The following is a 19,496-nucleotide window of genomic DNA, read 5'->3' as shown; positions in this document are numbered from 1 at the left end:
TCATGTTACACTAAGCGTGACCCGGCCAGAGAAGGAGGGAACAATTAGAGCTAAATCCCAAAGGTGCTGTCAGGTTTTCCAAGTGATGAAATCCATTTTAAAAGAAAATAACGAAGTCCATCTTCAAAAAGATTTCTTTTATTTAGGAAAGCATCAAATTGGCAAAGTCCATGGTAATCCCGGATCTGACCCAACCTGGAATTACCTCACAATATTACAAGTTAGAAACAACCCCCAAAAGTCACATTCTCCAATAGAAGTAACACAACATTGCTTGATGTCATAAATCTCCACCTCCAGGGGCCTAAGTGCGGACAGCTCATTTCCCACGGGAAGAAGGATCATCTAGCCAGAACAACTCTCTTTATCTCCACTCCTCCCCCCTTAGGAATGTGTCACGTCCGAAACCCTTTCCCCCATTACTGCCACAGAGAAAATAAGAAAAAGAATATATACTAAGACAAACTAAAATGGCTACACTTATGTCAATTTTGGGCTTGCTTTTTCAAAACGCAATTGGACTTTTTTTTGTTTTTCCTTGAAGATGTCTCACTTCTTGTCCAGGAAGCTTCTTCAGTTCTCTGAGAGAGGCTTCTTGGATGAGAAGCGAAACGTCTTCAAGGAAAAACAAAGAAAGTCCAGTTGCCTTTTGAAAAAACACCTTTGGGATTTAGCGCTAATTGTGACCTGGATGACTGAGAATCACCATAGAAAATTAGAGCTAAGGATTCTTGAGGAAAGCATTCAGTGTCAGCCTCTTAAAGTAGTCGAGACAAGAAGCACAAACTGTCAGAATCTTGTCAGAATCTTGCAAGTCTGAAAGTACCCTTCCCCTTCATTACTTTCACTCTCCAAATTAAAAAAAAAAAAAAAGAATGTCCCTTTTTAGACATTTTCTCCATTTACTTCCACCCTGGGACTCAGATTTCATTTATCAGACCATTGCCTAGACTGATTCTTCTGTCTCCCAAGGTTATTCTCCCATTCAGCCTCCATCTTGAGCTGACTTGACTCGGTATGCAGTAGTACTTTGAATTTCACATTTCCCTGCATTTTTTAATTCTGATCAAATAACGTGTGTGTGTGTGTTATAGGGATTAAATAGATCCAGAAATGCTCAGTTCATGAGAAAATGCATATAAAAATGTTGGAGTTGGACATTCTGTACAGCATTTGTAAAATATTAGTAGATTAATGTCAGAATGGTATGCAAGAGACTGATGGATGAAATGCGAATTGAAGGAGGCTGAAATAGAACTAACCCATGCATCTTTAACTGAAGGGGATAATTAAAATATGGGCCCTTATGACCAAATTAGCCAAAATGTTAGAATGACATTATGCTATTGACTTCTGGCTCATACTAAGAGCTACCAAAACAGTAGGGGGTTGCCTAGATTGCAACAAACGGCTTCCCTGTTTCAAACCAAAACTTCTACAATATTAGAATGGGATCAAGGTGAATTTGTCATGGCCAAAAGTTTGCATTGAACCTAGACAACCATAGCCAGATAGCTGTAAGATCAGTGGTGGTTTATCTATCTCCAAAGTTCCTGCTAGCACAGGGGTGGGCAAACTTTTTGGCTCGGGGGCCGCATTGACTTTTAAAATTTGACAGACGGGCCGGGTCAGCACAAGATACGATACATATACATCAGCAGGGCTGACCCTCCCTCTTGAACCAACATCTAATTGGGGGGAGCAGACCGGCCTTCAGTCTCTTGTGAGAAACTGCTGGCTAACCCTGCAAACCGCTTGCTGAGGTGTGTGTGTGTGGGGGCTTTCGCCTGCCTTTCCCCCACTCCGGCCGCCAGTTGCTCCTTGGAGCGCAGCTCTTAAAGCCTGCTCCCAGCACCCGAGCAACTTCCCAGCAACTTTCAGCTTCCTTTTAACTCGCGGGCGCTCGCGCCTGGCCCGAGCCAGTGCCACCGGGTTGCCTCCTCCAAGCAGCCTGCCCGCCCGCCCGCCGGGCTTCCCTCTGCCGCGCGGCTTGGGGCCAGGCACAAGCGCCCGTGAGGAAAAAGGAAGCCCGAAAGTTGCTGGGAAGTTGCTCGGTTCCCGGGCTTCAGGCTTAAACTTTGCACAGGCAAAGTTTGCAGGCGGGAGCGTCTTCCCGCTGAAGAGCAGGAAGGGTTCTGCCCGGCGGGCGGGCGGGCTGCTTGGAGGAGGCAACCCGGCGGCGCTCAGGTTTCCCCTCCGCCACGCGGCTCGGGGCCAGGCGCGGCGCCCGCGAGTTAAAGGGAAGCCGAAAGTTGATGGGAAGTTGCTCGGGTGCTGGGAGCAGGCTTTTAAAGTGCCGCCTGAGCAGGACCGCCGAGCCGGGAAACGGGGCACCAAGGCAGGGCAAGGCTCCACCAGCAGCGGCCTAGCTTTAGGTGGCTCAAGCAGCCCGCTCCAAGCAGCCCGCTCCAAGCAGCCCGCCCGCCCGCCAGGCGGAACCCTTCCCGCTCTTCAGCGGGAAGACGCTCCAGCCTGCAAACTTTGCCTTTGCAAAGTTTAAGCCTGGAAGCCCCGGAAAAAAAGGGGGATCGGCGGGGACTCACCTTCGGAGGAGTCGCACTCGAAGGTGATTTCGAACTCCCAGCTGAGGCCTTTGCAAAGTTCTTTTTTTCCTACCCGAGGCGCTCCGCACTGTTTTGCAGCTTTGGGGGCCACGCACCACAGGGCAATAGGCCACGCCCAGCAATTTTTTTCCAGGGGCGGGCCTGATTGGACAGACCAACGGGCCGGATGTGGCCCGCGGGCCGTAGTTTGCCCATCCCTGTGCTAGCATCATGAGCTTAGGCTGAGAAATGGGCATGATAAAATGCTGCGTCTTGTTGTATATCAGTGCCTAATATACTTAAGGAGCTTTTGTTAAAGAGATTAAAATGAATGAGCATTGTGGCTTGTCCTGCCTGCTGTTGAAGCAACGCTAGTCTTCTGTTGCAGTTATTAATACGTAAGCCTTATCTCCAGGAGAAGGAGCTTGTGCTTACACGGTGCATAATGGGACACAAGAGGATGATATTTATAAGCCTAATGAGATCCAATATTAGCGGAGATTGGTCTTGAAGACTAAATGTACTTAGTGGTGACTGGCTTTTGATCATTCTGATGGGACCTGCTGCGTGTTGCAGTTCAGCAGCATTAGAAACCATCACATGCTTGTTAAAGTGCTCCTGAATACACAGCAGATATTGCAAAATGCTCTGAATTTGCAGCCTATTAATTCACACCAAGCTTGTTAAAAGAAAAGCGCTTAACTCTTTGCCAAATAAAGCTCAATAAATTCAAAATTTCAGAACAGGCCAGAGGGAGAAGTATTTCCCCATTAGTGTATGGCTATATCCCTGCCACTTTGAACTTTGGTAAAGGGAGACCCAAGGCTTTCTTGTGTTAGTAGTAGTAATGATAGAATCAGACCCGATTCACTTTCATTAATCCACTGGAAAAAAGAATGTTGCCAACACTCTGTCCAACAATACAGCTTCAAGAGTTGCAACGAGCCAAACGGTGCTGTATACAACACTCCAGGTAGTCCTTGACTTATGACCATAATTGCGACCTTTCTTGCCATAGTTGTTAAGCAAAGCACTGCAGATAATAATTTAGTCACCTGGTTGTTAAGTGAATCTGGCTTCTCCACTGACTTTCCTTGTCAGAAGGTCACAAAAGGTGAACTCATGACCCTACAACCGTCATAAATATGAACCAGTGGCAAATCATCCAAATTTGGATCGCGGGACCAATGGGGAGGCTGCAAAGGTCATAACGGTGGAAAATGGTCATAAGTCACATTTTTCGGTGCTGTCCTAACTTTGAATGGTCCCTAAAGGAGCTATTGTAAGTCGAGGACTACCTGTATAATACAATAGCTTCCTCCACAGTGGCGGTATGCTACCGGTTCGGACTGGTTCGGTTGAGAGGAGGGAAAAAAGCCTCTGACAATCAGCTGAGGGGATAAAGAGGGCCTGCACTTTTCTCTTCTTTTTATCCTATCAGCTGATTGGCGCTGGAGGCCTCAGCTGGTGTGGGAAAAGCTGCGTGGGTGCCTTAGGTGCACAGTCACCTCACTGGTAACGGAACTGCTGCTCTTCCACCCACTTAGATAACAAAATCCTTTATCTGGCAAGTGGGAACTTTTGCCCAGAATGGCCTCTGGGGAGATTTTCTCAAGCAGCTGTTGGGAGGCTAAAGAACAAGAAGTGGCATCATCTGGAACTGGCTCTGGGGCTTCTTTAAGGAAGTCTATATAGCTGGCATATCCACTCCCAAGCATTTTGGAAATAATGCTTCTGTTGAGTACCTTAGGTGCCACTCCTTTAGAGAATTTTATTTATAGATACTCTTTGATTTATAACCAGAAATGGGTCCGGAATGTTCACTGCTACATAAGACCATTGTTAAATGAGTCACACTGGATTTTATGACCCTTTTTTTCCATGGCCGTTAAGTGAATCATTGCAGTTGTTAAATGAATGAAGCAGTCGTTAAGCAAATCTGGTTTCTCCCCACTGCTTGTCAGAAGCTGGCTGGGCCGCAGATAGGGGTCACATGACCTGGGACCAGTGGTGGGATTCAAATTTTTTTACTACCGGTTCTGTGGGTGTGGCTTGGTGGGTGTGGCTTGGTGGGTGTGGCAGGGGAAGGATACAGCAAAATCCCCATTCCCTCCCCACCCCAATAACCTGCTTTCCAGCTCTGTTCTCCTGTGCAGGGCAACCAAAGAATACCCAACCGATCAGCTGGGACTCGGGAGGCAGAGAATAGATGGGGGCGGAGCCAGTCAGAGGTGGTATTTGCCGGTTCTCCGAACTACTCAAAATTTCTGCTACCGGTTCTCCAGAACTGGTCAGAACCGGCTGAAATACCACCTCTGAAAAAAATGCATTCCTCCTAGCTCCCCCACCCCCCAAATGACACAGCTTCACCAAGACGATCTGCATCATGCCTGCTCTGCCTGATCTTCCCAAATTAACACACACATTTTGTTTGGACAGCAAAAGAAATGCAATATTTTGCAAACGAACATTCCAGCTCAAAGTAGAATATGAATTGTTCCAGCTTCCATGTACAGGTAGTCCTCGACTTACAGCAGTTCGCTTAGTGACTGTTCAAAGTAACAACGGCACTGAGAAATGTGACCTATGACCGTTTGTCACAATTACAACTTTTACATCATCCTCATGATCATGTGAATAAAATTCAAGATGCTTGGCAACGGATTCATATTGATGACTGTTGCTATGTCCTGTTATGCCCCTTTTGGAGACTGACTCCGAGGGAGAGGAGGAACAGCGGACAGGGAGCAGAAGTGTAGCTCTGGAGGTTGTGGAGGAGGCTAGGGAAGGGCAGAAGCCGGCTGGGCAGTTAGAGGAAAACCCAGGCCAGGGGTGGGGTCGAACCGGTATTACTACCGGTTCGATGACTATGCTTTGCGCGTCATGTAAAATACAATAAGCTGTGCCACCCGGACAGCTGAAAAGTGCTGCGCGCAGGTGTGCAGCATTTGAAAAGCCTCTTTTTTCCTGCTTTTTCAACCTCAGTTGCGCAAAGCAGCTGAGGTTGAAAAAGCAGGAAATAAAGGAGAGGTAAGAGCCCAGGCGGGTGGGTGGGCCAAACAGCAGCAAACACAGAACTGGTTCGGTGTCTGCTGCTCTTCAGAGCTACCGGTTCTATAGAGCCGGCAGAGCCGGTAGCATCCCACCCCTGAGCCAGGCCCATCCCCTCTCCATCCTTGGGCACGCAGGGAGGAGAAGATAAGATCTACCGGAGAGGAAAGGGCCTTGATCCTCTTCATGGGCTGCAGCTGCGAGAACTGGTTAAAAGGACGGACATGCGTATGGGCCAGTGCTGGAAACAAAGCATGGAAATATCTCCAGTCTGTCGTTCCTCTCTGAGTTTGGCGTCTTTCCCAGTGTGTGTTCTGATATCTATGGATGTCTTCAAGCCCTTATCTTGCCTAGTTCCCTTAATTGCTTCAGTGTGGTTTGTGTTGTTTTTACTCTTTATAATTTATAGGCATTTTTAAACGGCGTTTCCTCCTTTTCTTAGCTGCTTTGTGTGGGATTTTTTTGTCTCCAGTCAAGGTTATTTGGAGCTTTGAAGCAAAGTGAAGGCATAAAAGGGGCTTCACCTATTTTTGTGACTGTTTATTTTGTATCCCACCCTGGGTCATCACATGTCCCAAGATTATGTGATCATCTTTTGTGACCTTTAGACAAGCAAAATCAACGGGGAAGCCAAAGTCACTTTATTTAAATGGGTTGCTAACTTACCAACTTCAGTGATTCACTTAACAACAGTGGCAAGAAAGGTCGTAAAATGGGGCAAAATTCACTTAACAAACATCTCACTTAACACAGAAACTTTGGACTCAAATGCGGTAAATCAAGGACTACCTGTACTTACTGTTTGTTGACAGTAGCTATGGGAGAGGGTCATTTTTTACAGTAAAAGAAATTGACTTCCTGCAGGGTTTCTCCCATTTGTTTGTATCTGACTGAAAGCACATGCCTAGACTGGATGAATCACTGCTCCCCTGCCTTAAGCATTCTCAGCATAACTTTTGGATGAGGTTAGCAGTTCAGACAAGGCAGGTGCTGAGCTGCATTCAGTTCTTGAAACTTCCTTCAGCCCCTTCCTCCCTTTTTTTTTAAGGCCAACCCCCTTTTCCTTCCTTTGGAGGTTACTTGTGCAAATTAGATCTTACAATACAGAATCATTTTTCTTAAAGCGGAATGGTTGGCAAAATGAGCTGTAAATAACATGTAAGTTCCTTTACTGCAGGTGTATCCCAGCTTGGTCTTCTGGGTTACGGTATTCCCATTGCAGCTGGTACTGTGGTATCATCTAACCTTTTGCCATCCTTATCAAAAGGGTTATAAATCAAACGCCCATAAACCTATCCAGAGACACAGGAAAGCTCAACTGATTTGTAATATTGTTTCAAAGTCTTCCATAAGTATAATCTGTTTAAGCCCCTGCTCATTTACAAAGGTTTTAAGGAGCTTAAATAATTGGAAATTTACAGAGCATGTAATAATTCAGTGCTACAAAGCCACTTTAATGAGTGGACCCAGGCAATTGTACATTGCTCAAATACAAATTGTTTTGTAGCCCAACCCCCTAAAATCCTGAACTGCTATAACTGAGACAGTTTAAAAGGGGGGAAATGGTTGCTTAACTCCTTTTCTTCTCCTATTGATGTGTTTTATAAACATTTAAAAAGAAGAATGCTTCTCAAGTGTGCTTACAGATCCTCTCACCGCTTTAAGCAATACCACTGCACATAATCTAGTATAATCCACCATAACCCATAATCCAGATTACGACTGCATTAAAAGCAAAATGGACTGCGGACAACCTACATGGCTACTTTCAGACATGTAATAAACTATGGTTACCATCTCTTTCTTGGGGTTCTAGTTCTCCCATTCCGTCCTAGTAGAAATAAGTAAATAGAATCAGACAATCTTTTAACCAACTTTGGTTAAATAGACATTAGGATTACAATTTTATTTTTTGTCACTGCTCTGCTACAGGAATCAAAACCTGATAAGTTAGAAGCGAAGTATTGAGATAGTTGTTCAAATTAGCAGAGAAGCTTACACCTTGAAGCACAGCAAGAAGGATGTTGCTTGAATAATGATGAGACTCTAGGCCCATGCTGGCGAACCTATGGCATGCGTGCTGGAAGTGGCACGCAGAGCCATCTCTGTGGGCACGCGAGCCGTCTCCCCAGCTCAGTTCCACTGTGCATGCGCGCGTGCCTCCAGCCAGCCAGCTGATTTTCAGGTATCTGCTGTGCCGTGCATGCATGGGGGGAGGGGCTCATGTGGGAGATGCGTGTGCATGTGCAGGGGTGGGAGGAGCATGGGGGGTCACGTGTGCATGCGCAGGGGGGTGGGGGGCACAGGAGGGGTCACGCATGCATTGTATTATGGGTGTAGGCATGCCCCCCCCACACATGCACGCACTTTCGGCATGCGACGATAACAAGGTTAGCCGTCACTGCTCTAGGCAATCAGACTTTTAGACAAGATCACTGCCTTACATCTTTTTGCTTATCAGTTATGATTCTAATGATCTCATTTCATTGGATTACTATAAATTCAGTAATTGGATCACTGAATCCAATTTCACTGGATTACTGTATATTTCTTGGAATTTGGTAGCTTTTCTGACTTTGGTCCTTCCAATGTTACAACATTCCTGATTCCCCTCCCACCTGTAGTAAAATAGAGACAGCTATTACTATCATCTGTTCCACCTTGACCTCTCCTTATTCGCTAGGAGAAAATGATATATTCTTTCTGTTCTTTTAATATCTTCTCCGGTTCTGGGATGGTCGTAAAAATGGAAGACAACCGTAACATATAGCTTATTTTAAGAACAGCCAATTTCATACAGGCTATTAACTTAGTCTTGGGGAGGGGGAGAAACTTTTGGCTTTGGCTCGCATAGTCTCATTCTTTTCATGATGAATCAAAATGAAATCTTCAGCATAATAAAAAAAAAACTATGTATAAACTTATGCTGACATATGAAAACTGGAGCCCTCTAATAGTAAATGTCCCTCACCCTAACATTACTAAAAATCTGAAACTCCAGTGAACACTAAGCTTGCTCATTAAAAAAAATAGTTTGGCAGGCAGGCAGGCTTCACCATACAGCTATTATGGATGACCTCATCCCACTTTCTTGGAAGCAACGGCAGCAAGGAGTAGAATATCAAAAGTAGATGACAATAATGCTGAGGGAGAACCATAGTGGTAGAAACGTGTTGACAGATGACTGTCAACCGCTTCTTCCAAGTTGTCTCAATCCCAACAGCAGTTTCCCTATAGGTTTTCACTCTAGCCTTTGATGCTTTCCTCTCCTCTACTGAAAGATTTCAACACCTGGGTAATAGCAATAGCACTTAGACTTATATACTACTTTACAGTGCTTTACAGCCCTCTCTAAGTGGTTCACAGTCAGAATATTGTCCCCAACAATCTGGGCCCTCATTTTACCCACCTCGTAAGGATGGAAGGCTGAGTCAACCTTGAGCCTGGTGAAATTTGAACTGTCATATTGCAGGCAGCTGGCAGTCATCAGAAGTAGCCTGCAGTACTGCACTTTAACCACTGCGCCACCGTGGCTCAATCATAGATCTTAAAGAGGAAAAAATAGCAATAGCAATAGCATTTAGACTTCTATACTGCTTAATAGTGCTTTACAGCCCTCTCTAAGCAGTTTACAGAGTCAGCATATTGCTCCCAACAATCTTCATCCTCATTTTACCGACCTTGGAAGGATGGAAGGCTGAGTCAACCTTGAGCTGGTGAGAATTGAACTGCCAAACTGCAGTCAGCCGGCAGTCAGCAGAAGTAGCCTGCAGTACTGCACTCTAACCACTGTGCCACCACTGCTCAATGTACAGGTAGCCCTCGAGTTGCAACTATAATGACTCCTGCCCATCACAGCTGTAATTCAAAATGGTCGGAAAGCCAGTCAGTCACATGACCAACCCGGTTTTATGAATTTTTTTTTGTGGCAGTAAGTCATTGCAGTTATTAAGTAAATCATTGCAGTTATTAAGGGAACAAATTATTTGCTGTGGCTGCGGCTTTGCTAAAAATGTTTGATTACAGTTTTGCTCCCCAAAATGGTATTTATTTCTGATTTTTTTGCTAAAAAATCAGAAATAAATGCCATTTTTGAGAGCAAAACTGTAATCAAACATAGTGCTGTGACCACGGGACACTGCAAATGGTCATAAATGCACCCTGGTTGCCAAGCACCCAAAGTGTGATCATGTGATTATGGGGGGTGCAATGGTTGGAGCTTCTAATCTGGGTCCTAAGTAACCCCCAGGTAGATGTGTTGGAACTTTGAATGGTTGCTAAGCAACTGGTTGTAAATTGAGGGCTACTAGTCATTCTTCAAGATTGTTAGCTAAGTTACTGCTTAGATCATTGTGATAAAGATTCTACTTAGAGAATATATTGACATTTGATATTGTCCCACCCCAATATCTAAACAATAACTCTTTTGTCATGGACAAACCATGGACACTGAGAAAGTAAGATCTTCTCATTCCCTTGTGTACTTCCCTATTTAAGGGAGATTCACACACTGACACCATAAGGATTATGGCCTGGAATGACCTAACTGCTATTCTTGTGGGCTTAAATTATATTTCTGCCAAATTGTTTCACATATGCCCACCTCTTCCTTCTATCCATCCATCTTCTTTTGCAGTCCTGGCCTATACAGAGTCCCTCTATGAGGGAGATGGGAAGTTTCTAAATAAGATATATAAATAAATAAAATTCTTCCTCCTTCTTGCCACATGCTGAAATAACATCAGTGTGTTTTGTCATTGCCTTTTGTAATTATACTTTGAATCTGCTTCTTCAAACCCACATAAATATATATTCTCTTAGAAATGTCGGATTTCCTTAAAGCAAACTATATCAGTGACACAAATGTTATCAATTCCACGCACGTTTACTCTTTTCAAGAAAACACCATTCATTCACTGGAACTTATTTCCATGTGTTTGTATTTAGAATTGTAAACTGATAGCAATTGCTGCTTACTTGGAAGTAAATTCTACTGAAATCAGGGATCTTGAAGAATGTTAACACAAATCAGTTTTCTTTTTTTATAAATAAAGGGACAGGTTCTATTGCAGCACAAACTGATTTAGCTTCAGCTATTTTTGCCTTGAGAAAGTATACAAAAGTGAGAATTGTGTATGTATTTGGAGATTTTTGTGTAAAAATGTGTATTAGTGATAGCTGCCTAAACATTTAGGTAATGAGGAAATTTGCATAGATGCATGTATATTTTATGAAAAGAAGCACACAAAATACATGACAGGGAAAACTGCACATTTTAAAAAAATTATGATAGTGTGTGTGTGTATGAATGAATATAGTATGGATCTAGACTGATCTTTATATGCTAAGTTTCAAATAAATTAAATACTAAGTATTTGAGCCCCATAGAATCTTAACATGACTGGAATAAGGTTAATGGAAACATTATGTAGGTTACACTGTGGCCAAAGTTAAGCGCAGTGTAAAACAAGAAAGCACAGTAGCTTTTAAAAAATATTCCTATAATGGAATTTGCAGAATTAAACAGAAAACATATAAGGTCTGATCCCCATTCTAATAAAAAGTGTTCCAAAATAAAAGTAAAAAAGTGTTTTTTACTCTTAGCATGACTATGGGTTATTCTCTTGACAGGTGGAAAATTTCCTGAAGACTTTTCAGTTCTGTTTACAATAAAACCTAAAAAAGGAGTCCAATCCTTTCTTTTATCTATCTACAATGAACACGGCATTCAGCAGGTTGGCATTGAGGTGGGCAGGTCGCCCATCTTCTTGTTTGAAGATCAGAATGGAAAGCCTGCCCCAGAAGACTATCCCATCTTTGGTACGGTCAATATTGCTGATGGAAAGTAAGTAGAAGAAAATCAAAAGTTCATGATGTCTGTGTGAGTTAATATGTTGTCAATTGAGGCTACTGATGCCAGTCACCAGATGAGTTAAACAAAACATTTTGAATGGATTTTTTTTCAGTAGGGTTTGAACACAAATTTTTGGCATGTAACCACTGGCATCTTCCTCCTGCTTTGTTTGCTTTTATATCTGTGTATCATCTCTGTCTTGCTTTTTGCATTCTATTGCCCTTAACATACTACTTAGATGATGTTCTCCTATTTTCTCCATCCTTCAGTGGGTGCTTGGTTATATGCTGTCATCCTTCCTTCCCAATAAGAACCTCATTTATGCCTTAAAACAGGGGTCTTCAAACTTGACAGCTTTAAGACTTGTGGACTTGAACTCCCAGAATTCCTCCTCCAGTCATGTTAGCTCATGAATTCTGGGAGTTGAAGTCAACAAGTCTTAAAGTTGCCAAGTTTGAAGACCCTTGGCTTAAAAGGATAAAGATACCAACTTGATTGCTTTTGATTTGCATTAGGGGACTAGCCGGAGTCTATAAACATGCCATCTTGTTCAGTATTACTCCAATAGTACAGGTAGTCCTCAATTTATGACCACAATTGAAACTGGAATTTCAATTGTTAAGTCATTGTAGTTGCATATTAAGGTGTCATGTGATCAGACCAAATTTTTAAAAACCACTTTTACAGTGGTCATTGAGCAAATCATATGGTCCTTAGTTTGAATCCACACCCCTGAATGAGTGTTTTTTGCTATAACTCAGCAAAAAAACATTGCAAAACACAGTCCCATGACTGCAGGACACTGCAATCAGTCATAAATGTGAACCAGTTGCCAAGAGGCTTAAATGTGATCATGTTACTGTGGGCAGGGGCAATGCAATATTTTACAAAGTGCAGATGCTTTACAGGACAAGCCTGTCGATGGATTATTAAATGACAGATCATAAGTTAAGAACTATCTGTGGAGTGTCAGTTTGAAGTGGGCAGTATTTAAGCCAAATAAATAAAATTAGCAAAAATAAATATTCTTTCAAAACAGGGCCCTTTTCTTGTATACCCCTTTCCCTGTATTATGGGAGAATACTTACAGAAATAGAAAAATAGAAATAGAAAAATAGAAATAGAAAACTCACTGGAAAACTTTTTGAACTGAGATAGGCTATGAGAACCTTAATCTTGAACTGGGTCAGTGAGATAGACAGAGGATAGCTAGTGTTTCTTTTACAAAATCCTCAAAATCTGCCCATTGTATTTTTATACACCTCACCTAGAGTTAGTCATTTCTCCTTACTCTTCTCATTTGAGAAACACACTTCCCAGCTCTCCCCACTTGCTTTGATCCACAACTCAGTAACTGGGAGTTTAGTATTTACTCGTGCATAGGCTTGATCAATGGAGAAAATTTATTCAAAGAAAACACACACTCAACCCAAGAGGTACTTGCCCCTTGACCTCCCTGACCTTCAGATAGAATTTCAATCAAGAGCTAGCTAGGATCTTGCAAGGAATAACAAGAACACTGCATTCTAACAACAATAAAGCTTTATTGGTTTAACAAGTTTGATGCCTGTACACTCACACATGTATTCTTACTCATACTCATTCCACATTTAGAACCAGCCAAGCTTGAAGGGTATCAGAATGCCCTTTGTCTTTTTTCATGATGTAGGCAAAATTTCACTTATGTGCAATGCTAATCAAGTAATCATTGAATGTTTGTTTATGTCTTTGGCCTGATCATGAATCTGGTTTTTCTTTCCCTTACATCTTGGAATCTTGGAATGTGAGATGCTCACTTCTAGATAATGGCTACTGTCTTTGTATGAGACAGACTTTTGTATTGTCTTTCATTGCACTTTCCAGAGATGATGATGATGGCGATGATGATTTTCTTTATTGCATAACATGTGCTCTGTTGCCTAGTATTTTGCCAGCCAAGCTAGCTGATACGGTTTCCAGTGTGATAATGGAGAATACCAGTGGTGAGCTGGAACTGCCTAGTACGACCATTTAAACATATAACAGGGTCTAGGCTGCAGGAGTGTCAAACTGGCAGCCTGTGGGCCAGATGCATCATGTGCAGGCTACGCCCACCCCAGTTTCGCGTTGCCATCGCATCGCATCACATTGCCATCGCATGATGTTTCGCGAAGGGGAAAAGCATCGCGAAACATCATGCGATGACAACGTGACGCAGCGAGTTTGACATCCGTGGTCTAGGGCAATATGGTCTCCCAACAGCATTACTGGTTAGAACAAGTAATCAGTGGAACAACTTGCCTCCAGAAGTCGTAAATGCTCCAACACTGGAAGTTTGTTAGAAGGGATTGGACAGCCATTTGTCTGAAATAGTGTAGGATTTCCTGCCTAAGCAGAGGGTTGGACTAAAAGACTTCCACGCCCCCTTCCAACTCTTCTACTCTACTCTACTCTACTCTACTCTACTCTACTCTACTATTCCAACTCTTCTACTCTACTCTACTCTACTCTACTCTACTCTACTCTACTCTACTCTACTCTTCTACTCTACTCTACTCTATTCCTATGTTGCAGTTCAGTTACATTTTTAAACACTAGCCTTGCATATTCTGTGGATGATTGACAGGAATATTTTTTGTCAGGGTATGCATTACCTGTATAGAAGAACCATAAATATTTGACTTGTCCATGGACATGCTATGTGAAAACGATTGATGTCCAAGCTATGCTTTTTGTAGCTTTTCTAGATACATTAGTTCTGCAAGGATGTCCGTGTAGTGATTACCAGTAAAAGCATCCGGTCAATTTGCTGCAAATTTGCTGTTTAATAGCAATTCTCATTGCTAGAGCTTCTGAAATGAGTTCCTGTTATAATGAAGAAATATAGCCTTTAAATATTTTAAGCAAATATAATTACTCCATTGATCTTAAGATGTAAATTTTCTAGGTAAATGGTTTCTTCTTTTTAAAACATTTTGATTCCTATACTAGGTGGCATCGGGTGGCCATTAGTGTGGAGAGGAAATCAGTTACCATGATTGTGGACTGTAAGAAGAAAACCACAAAACCACTCGAGAGAAGCAGCCCGGCAGTCATTGACACCAATGGCATTACTGTCTTTGGAACACGAATTCTGGATGAAGAGGTGTTTGAGGTAAATATTTGGCTGCCAAAAAGCAGCATATTCAATACTGTGTGAATAGAATATCTATCTATTGAAGGTAGAAGATGGTAAAATTTCTATGTGCAGGCTACCTTGTATAAGGCTTGTGGAATGTACATTTCCAGATGAAAAGATTGTGCTACAGTATACATTTTGAAATATGGTTATATTAAGATGATATACAAATACATTTGAAATAAATAGATTTTAAAATCTTAGTTTTGCATATTTAGGCATATCTATATAGATGAAAGCATTATTGGTTGTAATGTTACATAAATTTGTCATATTCCTGAGGATCAGTCAATCTATTATTTCATCCCTCTGACATGTTTTCTCTGTTGCTATGCATTGCTACACCATGTGAGTCCATTCCTAGATCACTCGATCTGAAACACCTTGTCCCCAATTCCCAGTCCGTGGACTGCCACCGGTCCACAGCATGCCAAAAAAAGGGTGGTGGAAACAAGCGAAACAGCAAATAAAACTACCCCACTCTTGTCCATGGACAAAACCTCTCTCCACAGAACTGGTCTCTGGTGCCCAAAAAGTTGGGGGCCATTGCACTAAGTCATTTCTTTCTTGCCAGCAATTACTTTTATTCCTGTTGTTATTTTAACTCTTCAACTAATGAAATTAATGAAAGAAAACCAGTTGTCTCGTATAAATCTGGTAGTATCATGAACATTGGTTTAGAGTTTGAAGTCTTAAAGATGTGCAATGTCTAAGTTAAAAAAAAACCCAACAGTACTGGTGGGAGCTAAGTAATTATCTATGGCACGGGTGTCAAACTCGTTGTGTCACATTGCCATCATGTGATGTTTTGTGATGTTTTTCCCATTTGCTGAGCTGGGGTGGGCTTGGCCTGTGCATGACGCATCTGGTCCATGGGCTGCCAGTTTGACACCCCTGATCTATGGGATGACATCAAGCTCACTTTTTGTGGCATGAGTCACTATTGTACTGACTGGTGTTAGGGATTTGGGAACTCCAATGTATTTCCATCTAAAATAAACTATTTGGAATTTTCATCATACTATCTATCCTTAAATGAAAGAAAGAGAAGAAAACTCGAAACATTTTCATAGTGTAAACTTGTTCAGGAATAGGTTGCGTTTCCAAGTAAGCTAGTCTAAAAGCAGTACATCTGAAATGAATTCAGTTGGTAATATGAATGAATGCTAATTAAAGCACTAGCAGTAGATTTACGAAGCTGTTAAAATTAGTATAAGCATATGAATTGAACAGTCTATCATCAATAGTAACAGTGAGGCTGCAATTCTGAACTTAGCAAAATGGATTTAAGATGTGGGTGTGTGGGTGTGAATGTGTATAGAAAGAGAGAACTGCCAGGAAGAAAGGAAATTCCCCCTAAATTTTATTACATTAATTAAAAAAGAAAACGTTGTTGCAGAACATATGTTGGAAATAAAAAGCTATTTGGGAGAGCAAATCCTGGGGAAAGGATTTCAGAAACAAAATAAAGAATAATCTTTCTACATAAAATTAATATTCCCATTGCAAATAACCATAGTAATATTGCTTTAAAATTCTGTATAGTTGATTCTTTTTAGTACATGAAAAGATTTTTATTTATTTATTTTTATTTATTGGAATTTGTCAAACAAGAATAAGAGAATAAAAATACAATGACAAGAACGATAGGCACATTCGTGCACTAATGCACGCCCCCTCTACTGACCAATTAAGTATGAAGTAAGGTCCACGGAAGTCAATTTGTGACTGAAACTGGGCGTTGGTTCTTACCTGATACGCCCTTCGGCGAGCCGCGAGGAGCATCCAGAGACTGGGATGTGCTTCTGAGTCCTCTTCTTGCAGGCTGAGCTTTAGATGAGGAAACGCTCCGCCCCCTCACGTGGTATTGCGCAGCTCCCCCAGTTTTTTGCGATAACGAGAAGAGAGGTTATTAATTCTTTCTAATCTACTATTGGCTCCTTGGCTGAAGCAAGAGTCCCCACCAGACGGAGAAATTAGGGTGGGGCTGGATGCTCCTCGCGGCTCGCCGAGAAGGGGTATCAGGTAAGAACCAACGCCCATTCTCCCTCGAGCCGCTCGGAGCATCCAGAGACTGGGACATACCAAAGCTGGGCTGTCCTACGGGTGGGACTCCGTCTGGCCCGAAGGCCCTCCGGATCACTGATGACGCTCTGTAAGACCCGTCGGCCAAAAGAGGCTCTCCGCTGAGGCGTACGTATCTATTTTATAATGTCTGATAAACGGGGACGGAGAGGTCCAGGTGGCTGCCCGACAAATGTCAGCGATGGGGGCTTGAGTGGCCCAGGCCGCCGAGGTGGCTGCACTTCTGGTGGAATGGGCGGTTATTCCACCCGGAGCGGGCAGGGAATGGGAAAGGTAGCACCTCGCAATGGTGGCCCTGATCCAGCGACTGATGGTGGAAGGAGAAACCTTAAGCCCCAGTGACCTGGGTTGAAAGGATAGGAAGAGGGATTCCGACTTTCACATGGATTGAGGCGCTTAATATATATACGCAAGGCCCTTCTAACATCTAGGAGTGCCAGAGGACCCCCCTGCCCCTGGAGGGCCTAGGGCAAAAATTTGGTAGAACCAGTTCCTGTGACCTATGGAAGGGAGAGTTGACTTTGGGTAGGAAGGTGGGGTCGGGACTAAGGACCACTCGGTCTGCATGGAACACGCAGATCGCTCCTGACTGACAGAGCTGCTAATTCCGAAACTCGACGAGCAGAAGTAATAGCTACTAGAAAAACTACCTTAAAGGCGAGAAACTGAAGGGATGAATCCCTCAAAGACTCGAACGGGAACGAGTAAGAGAAACGAGGACCTTGTTGAGGTCCCATGTGGGGAACCTGTGAACAGTGGGAGGGCACAGGTTGGTGGCGCCCTAAGGAAAGATCTAATTCGGGGTGATGAGAAAGGGAACCGTAGTTATCACAGGAGACCACGGTTGAGAGGGCAGAAAATTGTAGTCTCAGGGTGTTAGGTGCGAGCCCCTTGCGAAGGCCTTCCTGAAGAATTCTAGGATCTGAGCCACAGAGGGAGAGAGGGGATCAATCTGAGACCCGCTACACCACTTGCAGAACCCCTTCCAAGTGGCATCATAAATTCGTGTAGTGGAAGGTCGCCTGGCGGCCAAAATAGTGTCGATGACTTGACTGAGGGCTTCTCACTAGTCAGGCGGATCCGCTCAACCTCCAGATGGCTAACTGGAACCATTGAGGCTCCGGATGCAGAAGGGGCCCCTGAGAGAGGGAGACCCAGACCGGGGATCCTCCATGGGGCGTTACGATAAAAAGCGGAGGTCCGCAAACCACGGTCGCCTGGGCCAATAGGGAGCCACCAGGAGAAGGTCTGCCCTCTCCTGAAGAAGTTTCTGAATTACTCTGGGAACTAACGGGAGCGGAGGGGAGGCATATAGGAGCCCTGGGGGCCAACGGGCACGCTGCCAGTGATTCTCCGACCGGTGAGACGGATACCGGAGAAGAACCGTGGAAGCTGAGTGTTGGACGGGAGGCGAAAGGGTCCACCACCGGAAGGCCGAATATTCTGGACGCTTCCTCGAATAGGGATGGATGGAGACGCCCTTCTGCCTGGTCCACCGTGGCCCTGCTCAGCCAGTCCGCCTGAGTATTGTCTACTCCGGAGATGTGTTCGGCTTTTAGAGATAGGAGGTTGGATTCTGCCCAGCGGCAAAGGCGCTCGGCTTCCCTCATTAGCTGGATGGACTGGGTGCCCCTTGCCTGTTGATATGGACCTTGGCCGTGACGTTGTCCGTGAGAACGAGAACGTGATGTTTGCGGATCTGAGGAAAAACTGCACAGGGCCAGATGGACAGCGTGAAGCTCTAGCCAATTGATGCTGCACCTCTGCTCGGTCGGCGACCATTTGCCCTGTGCCGAGGCGAGTCGAGATGAGCGCCCCAACCCGGACAGGCTTGCGTCCGTAGTGACGGAGAGTCATTGAGGTTCCGCGAAGAGTTGGCCTCTGTTGATGGCGGGATTGGTCCACCAGAGAAGAAACGTGAGGACCCTTGGAGGGACCCTGATTCTGGCCTTCGAGTTGCTTCTTCCGGATCGTTGAACGGGAGCAGGAACCACTGGAGGATCTACTGTGTAGACGGGCCCAGGGAATAATAGAGATGGGTGACACCCCTTTGGCCAACAATTCAGAGAGGTCCAGCAAGGCTACCCTCTTGAACGCCTGCTCTGTTTGACCAGGGCTTGAATGCTAAGGAACCTCTCCGGAGAGAGGAAAACTCTTTGAGAAACAGAATAAATTATGGCACCCAAGAGGTTGAATCGAGTGGAAGGGGTAAGTTAGCTCTTTGCCAATTGACTAGAAACCCGTGTGCCCGTAAGGCGGAGAGGGTGACCCTGGTATCCCTGACTGCCTGGGATTTGGACGGGGATAGAATAAGGATAACGTCCAAGTAGCAGTGGAGGCGGACGGGAACGCTCCTGAGATGAGCCGCCAGGGCCGCTGGGACCTTGGTGAAGGTCCGGGGGGCCGAGGCCAGTCCAAAGGGTAGGGCCACGTATTGATAGTGAAGGCTATTATGACAGAACCTGGGGAATTTGTAATGGGAGGGCCCTGATTGAAATATGGAGGAATGCCTCTGAAAGATCTATGGAAGATAACCAGTCTCCCGCCTGGTGCCTAAAAGAATTGATTGCAAGGAGTGCATATTGAACCTACGCTGGATAAGGTGACGGTTGAGCCGTTTCAAGTCCAGGATGACTCTCCAACCCCAGAGTGTTTGGGCACCCCAAAGAGATGGAGTAAAAGCCCTTTTCTCTCTGATTCGGAGGGACAGGTTGAATGGCCTGGATGTCAAGAAGATGATGGATGGCTGCATCCATTGGTGCACGTTGGAGGGATCCCTTGAGGAGGGGGGATGGGATGAAATAAT

At 44.1% G+C, this 19,496-nt stretch overlaps 1 protein-coding gene across 2 annotated transcripts in view; it reads left to right on the top strand.

The window, feature by feature from the left end:
* The window catches only part of COL11A1 (collagen type XI alpha 1 chain), a 272,464-nt gene that overhangs the window by 28,687 nt on the left and 224,281 nt on the right, over positions 1 to 19,496 (top strand). For both annotated transcript variants that reach the window (XM_087960746.1, XM_087960745.1), the window contains exons 3-4: positions 11,226 to 11,439; positions 14,419 to 14,581. In XM_087960746.1, coding sequence (XP_087816872.1) covers positions 11,226 to 11,439; positions 14,419 to 14,581 — 377 coding nt within the window. The remainder of the gene's footprint in view (positions 1 to 11,225; positions 11,440 to 14,418; positions 14,582 to 19,496) is intronic.

The sequence above is a fragment of the Notechis scutatus genome, chromosome 3, assembly GCF_049901735.1.
Source record: "Notechis scutatus isolate UNSWTSFEM ecotype Mainland chromosome 3, rNotScu1.2, whole genome shotgun sequence".
NCBI classification, from domain to species: Eukaryota; Metazoa; Chordata; class Lepidosauria; order Squamata; family Elapidae; genus Notechis; species Notechis scutatus.
The sequence above is the reverse complement of the archived record's forward strand: the minus strand, read 5'-3'. Positions and strand labels throughout refer to the sequence as shown.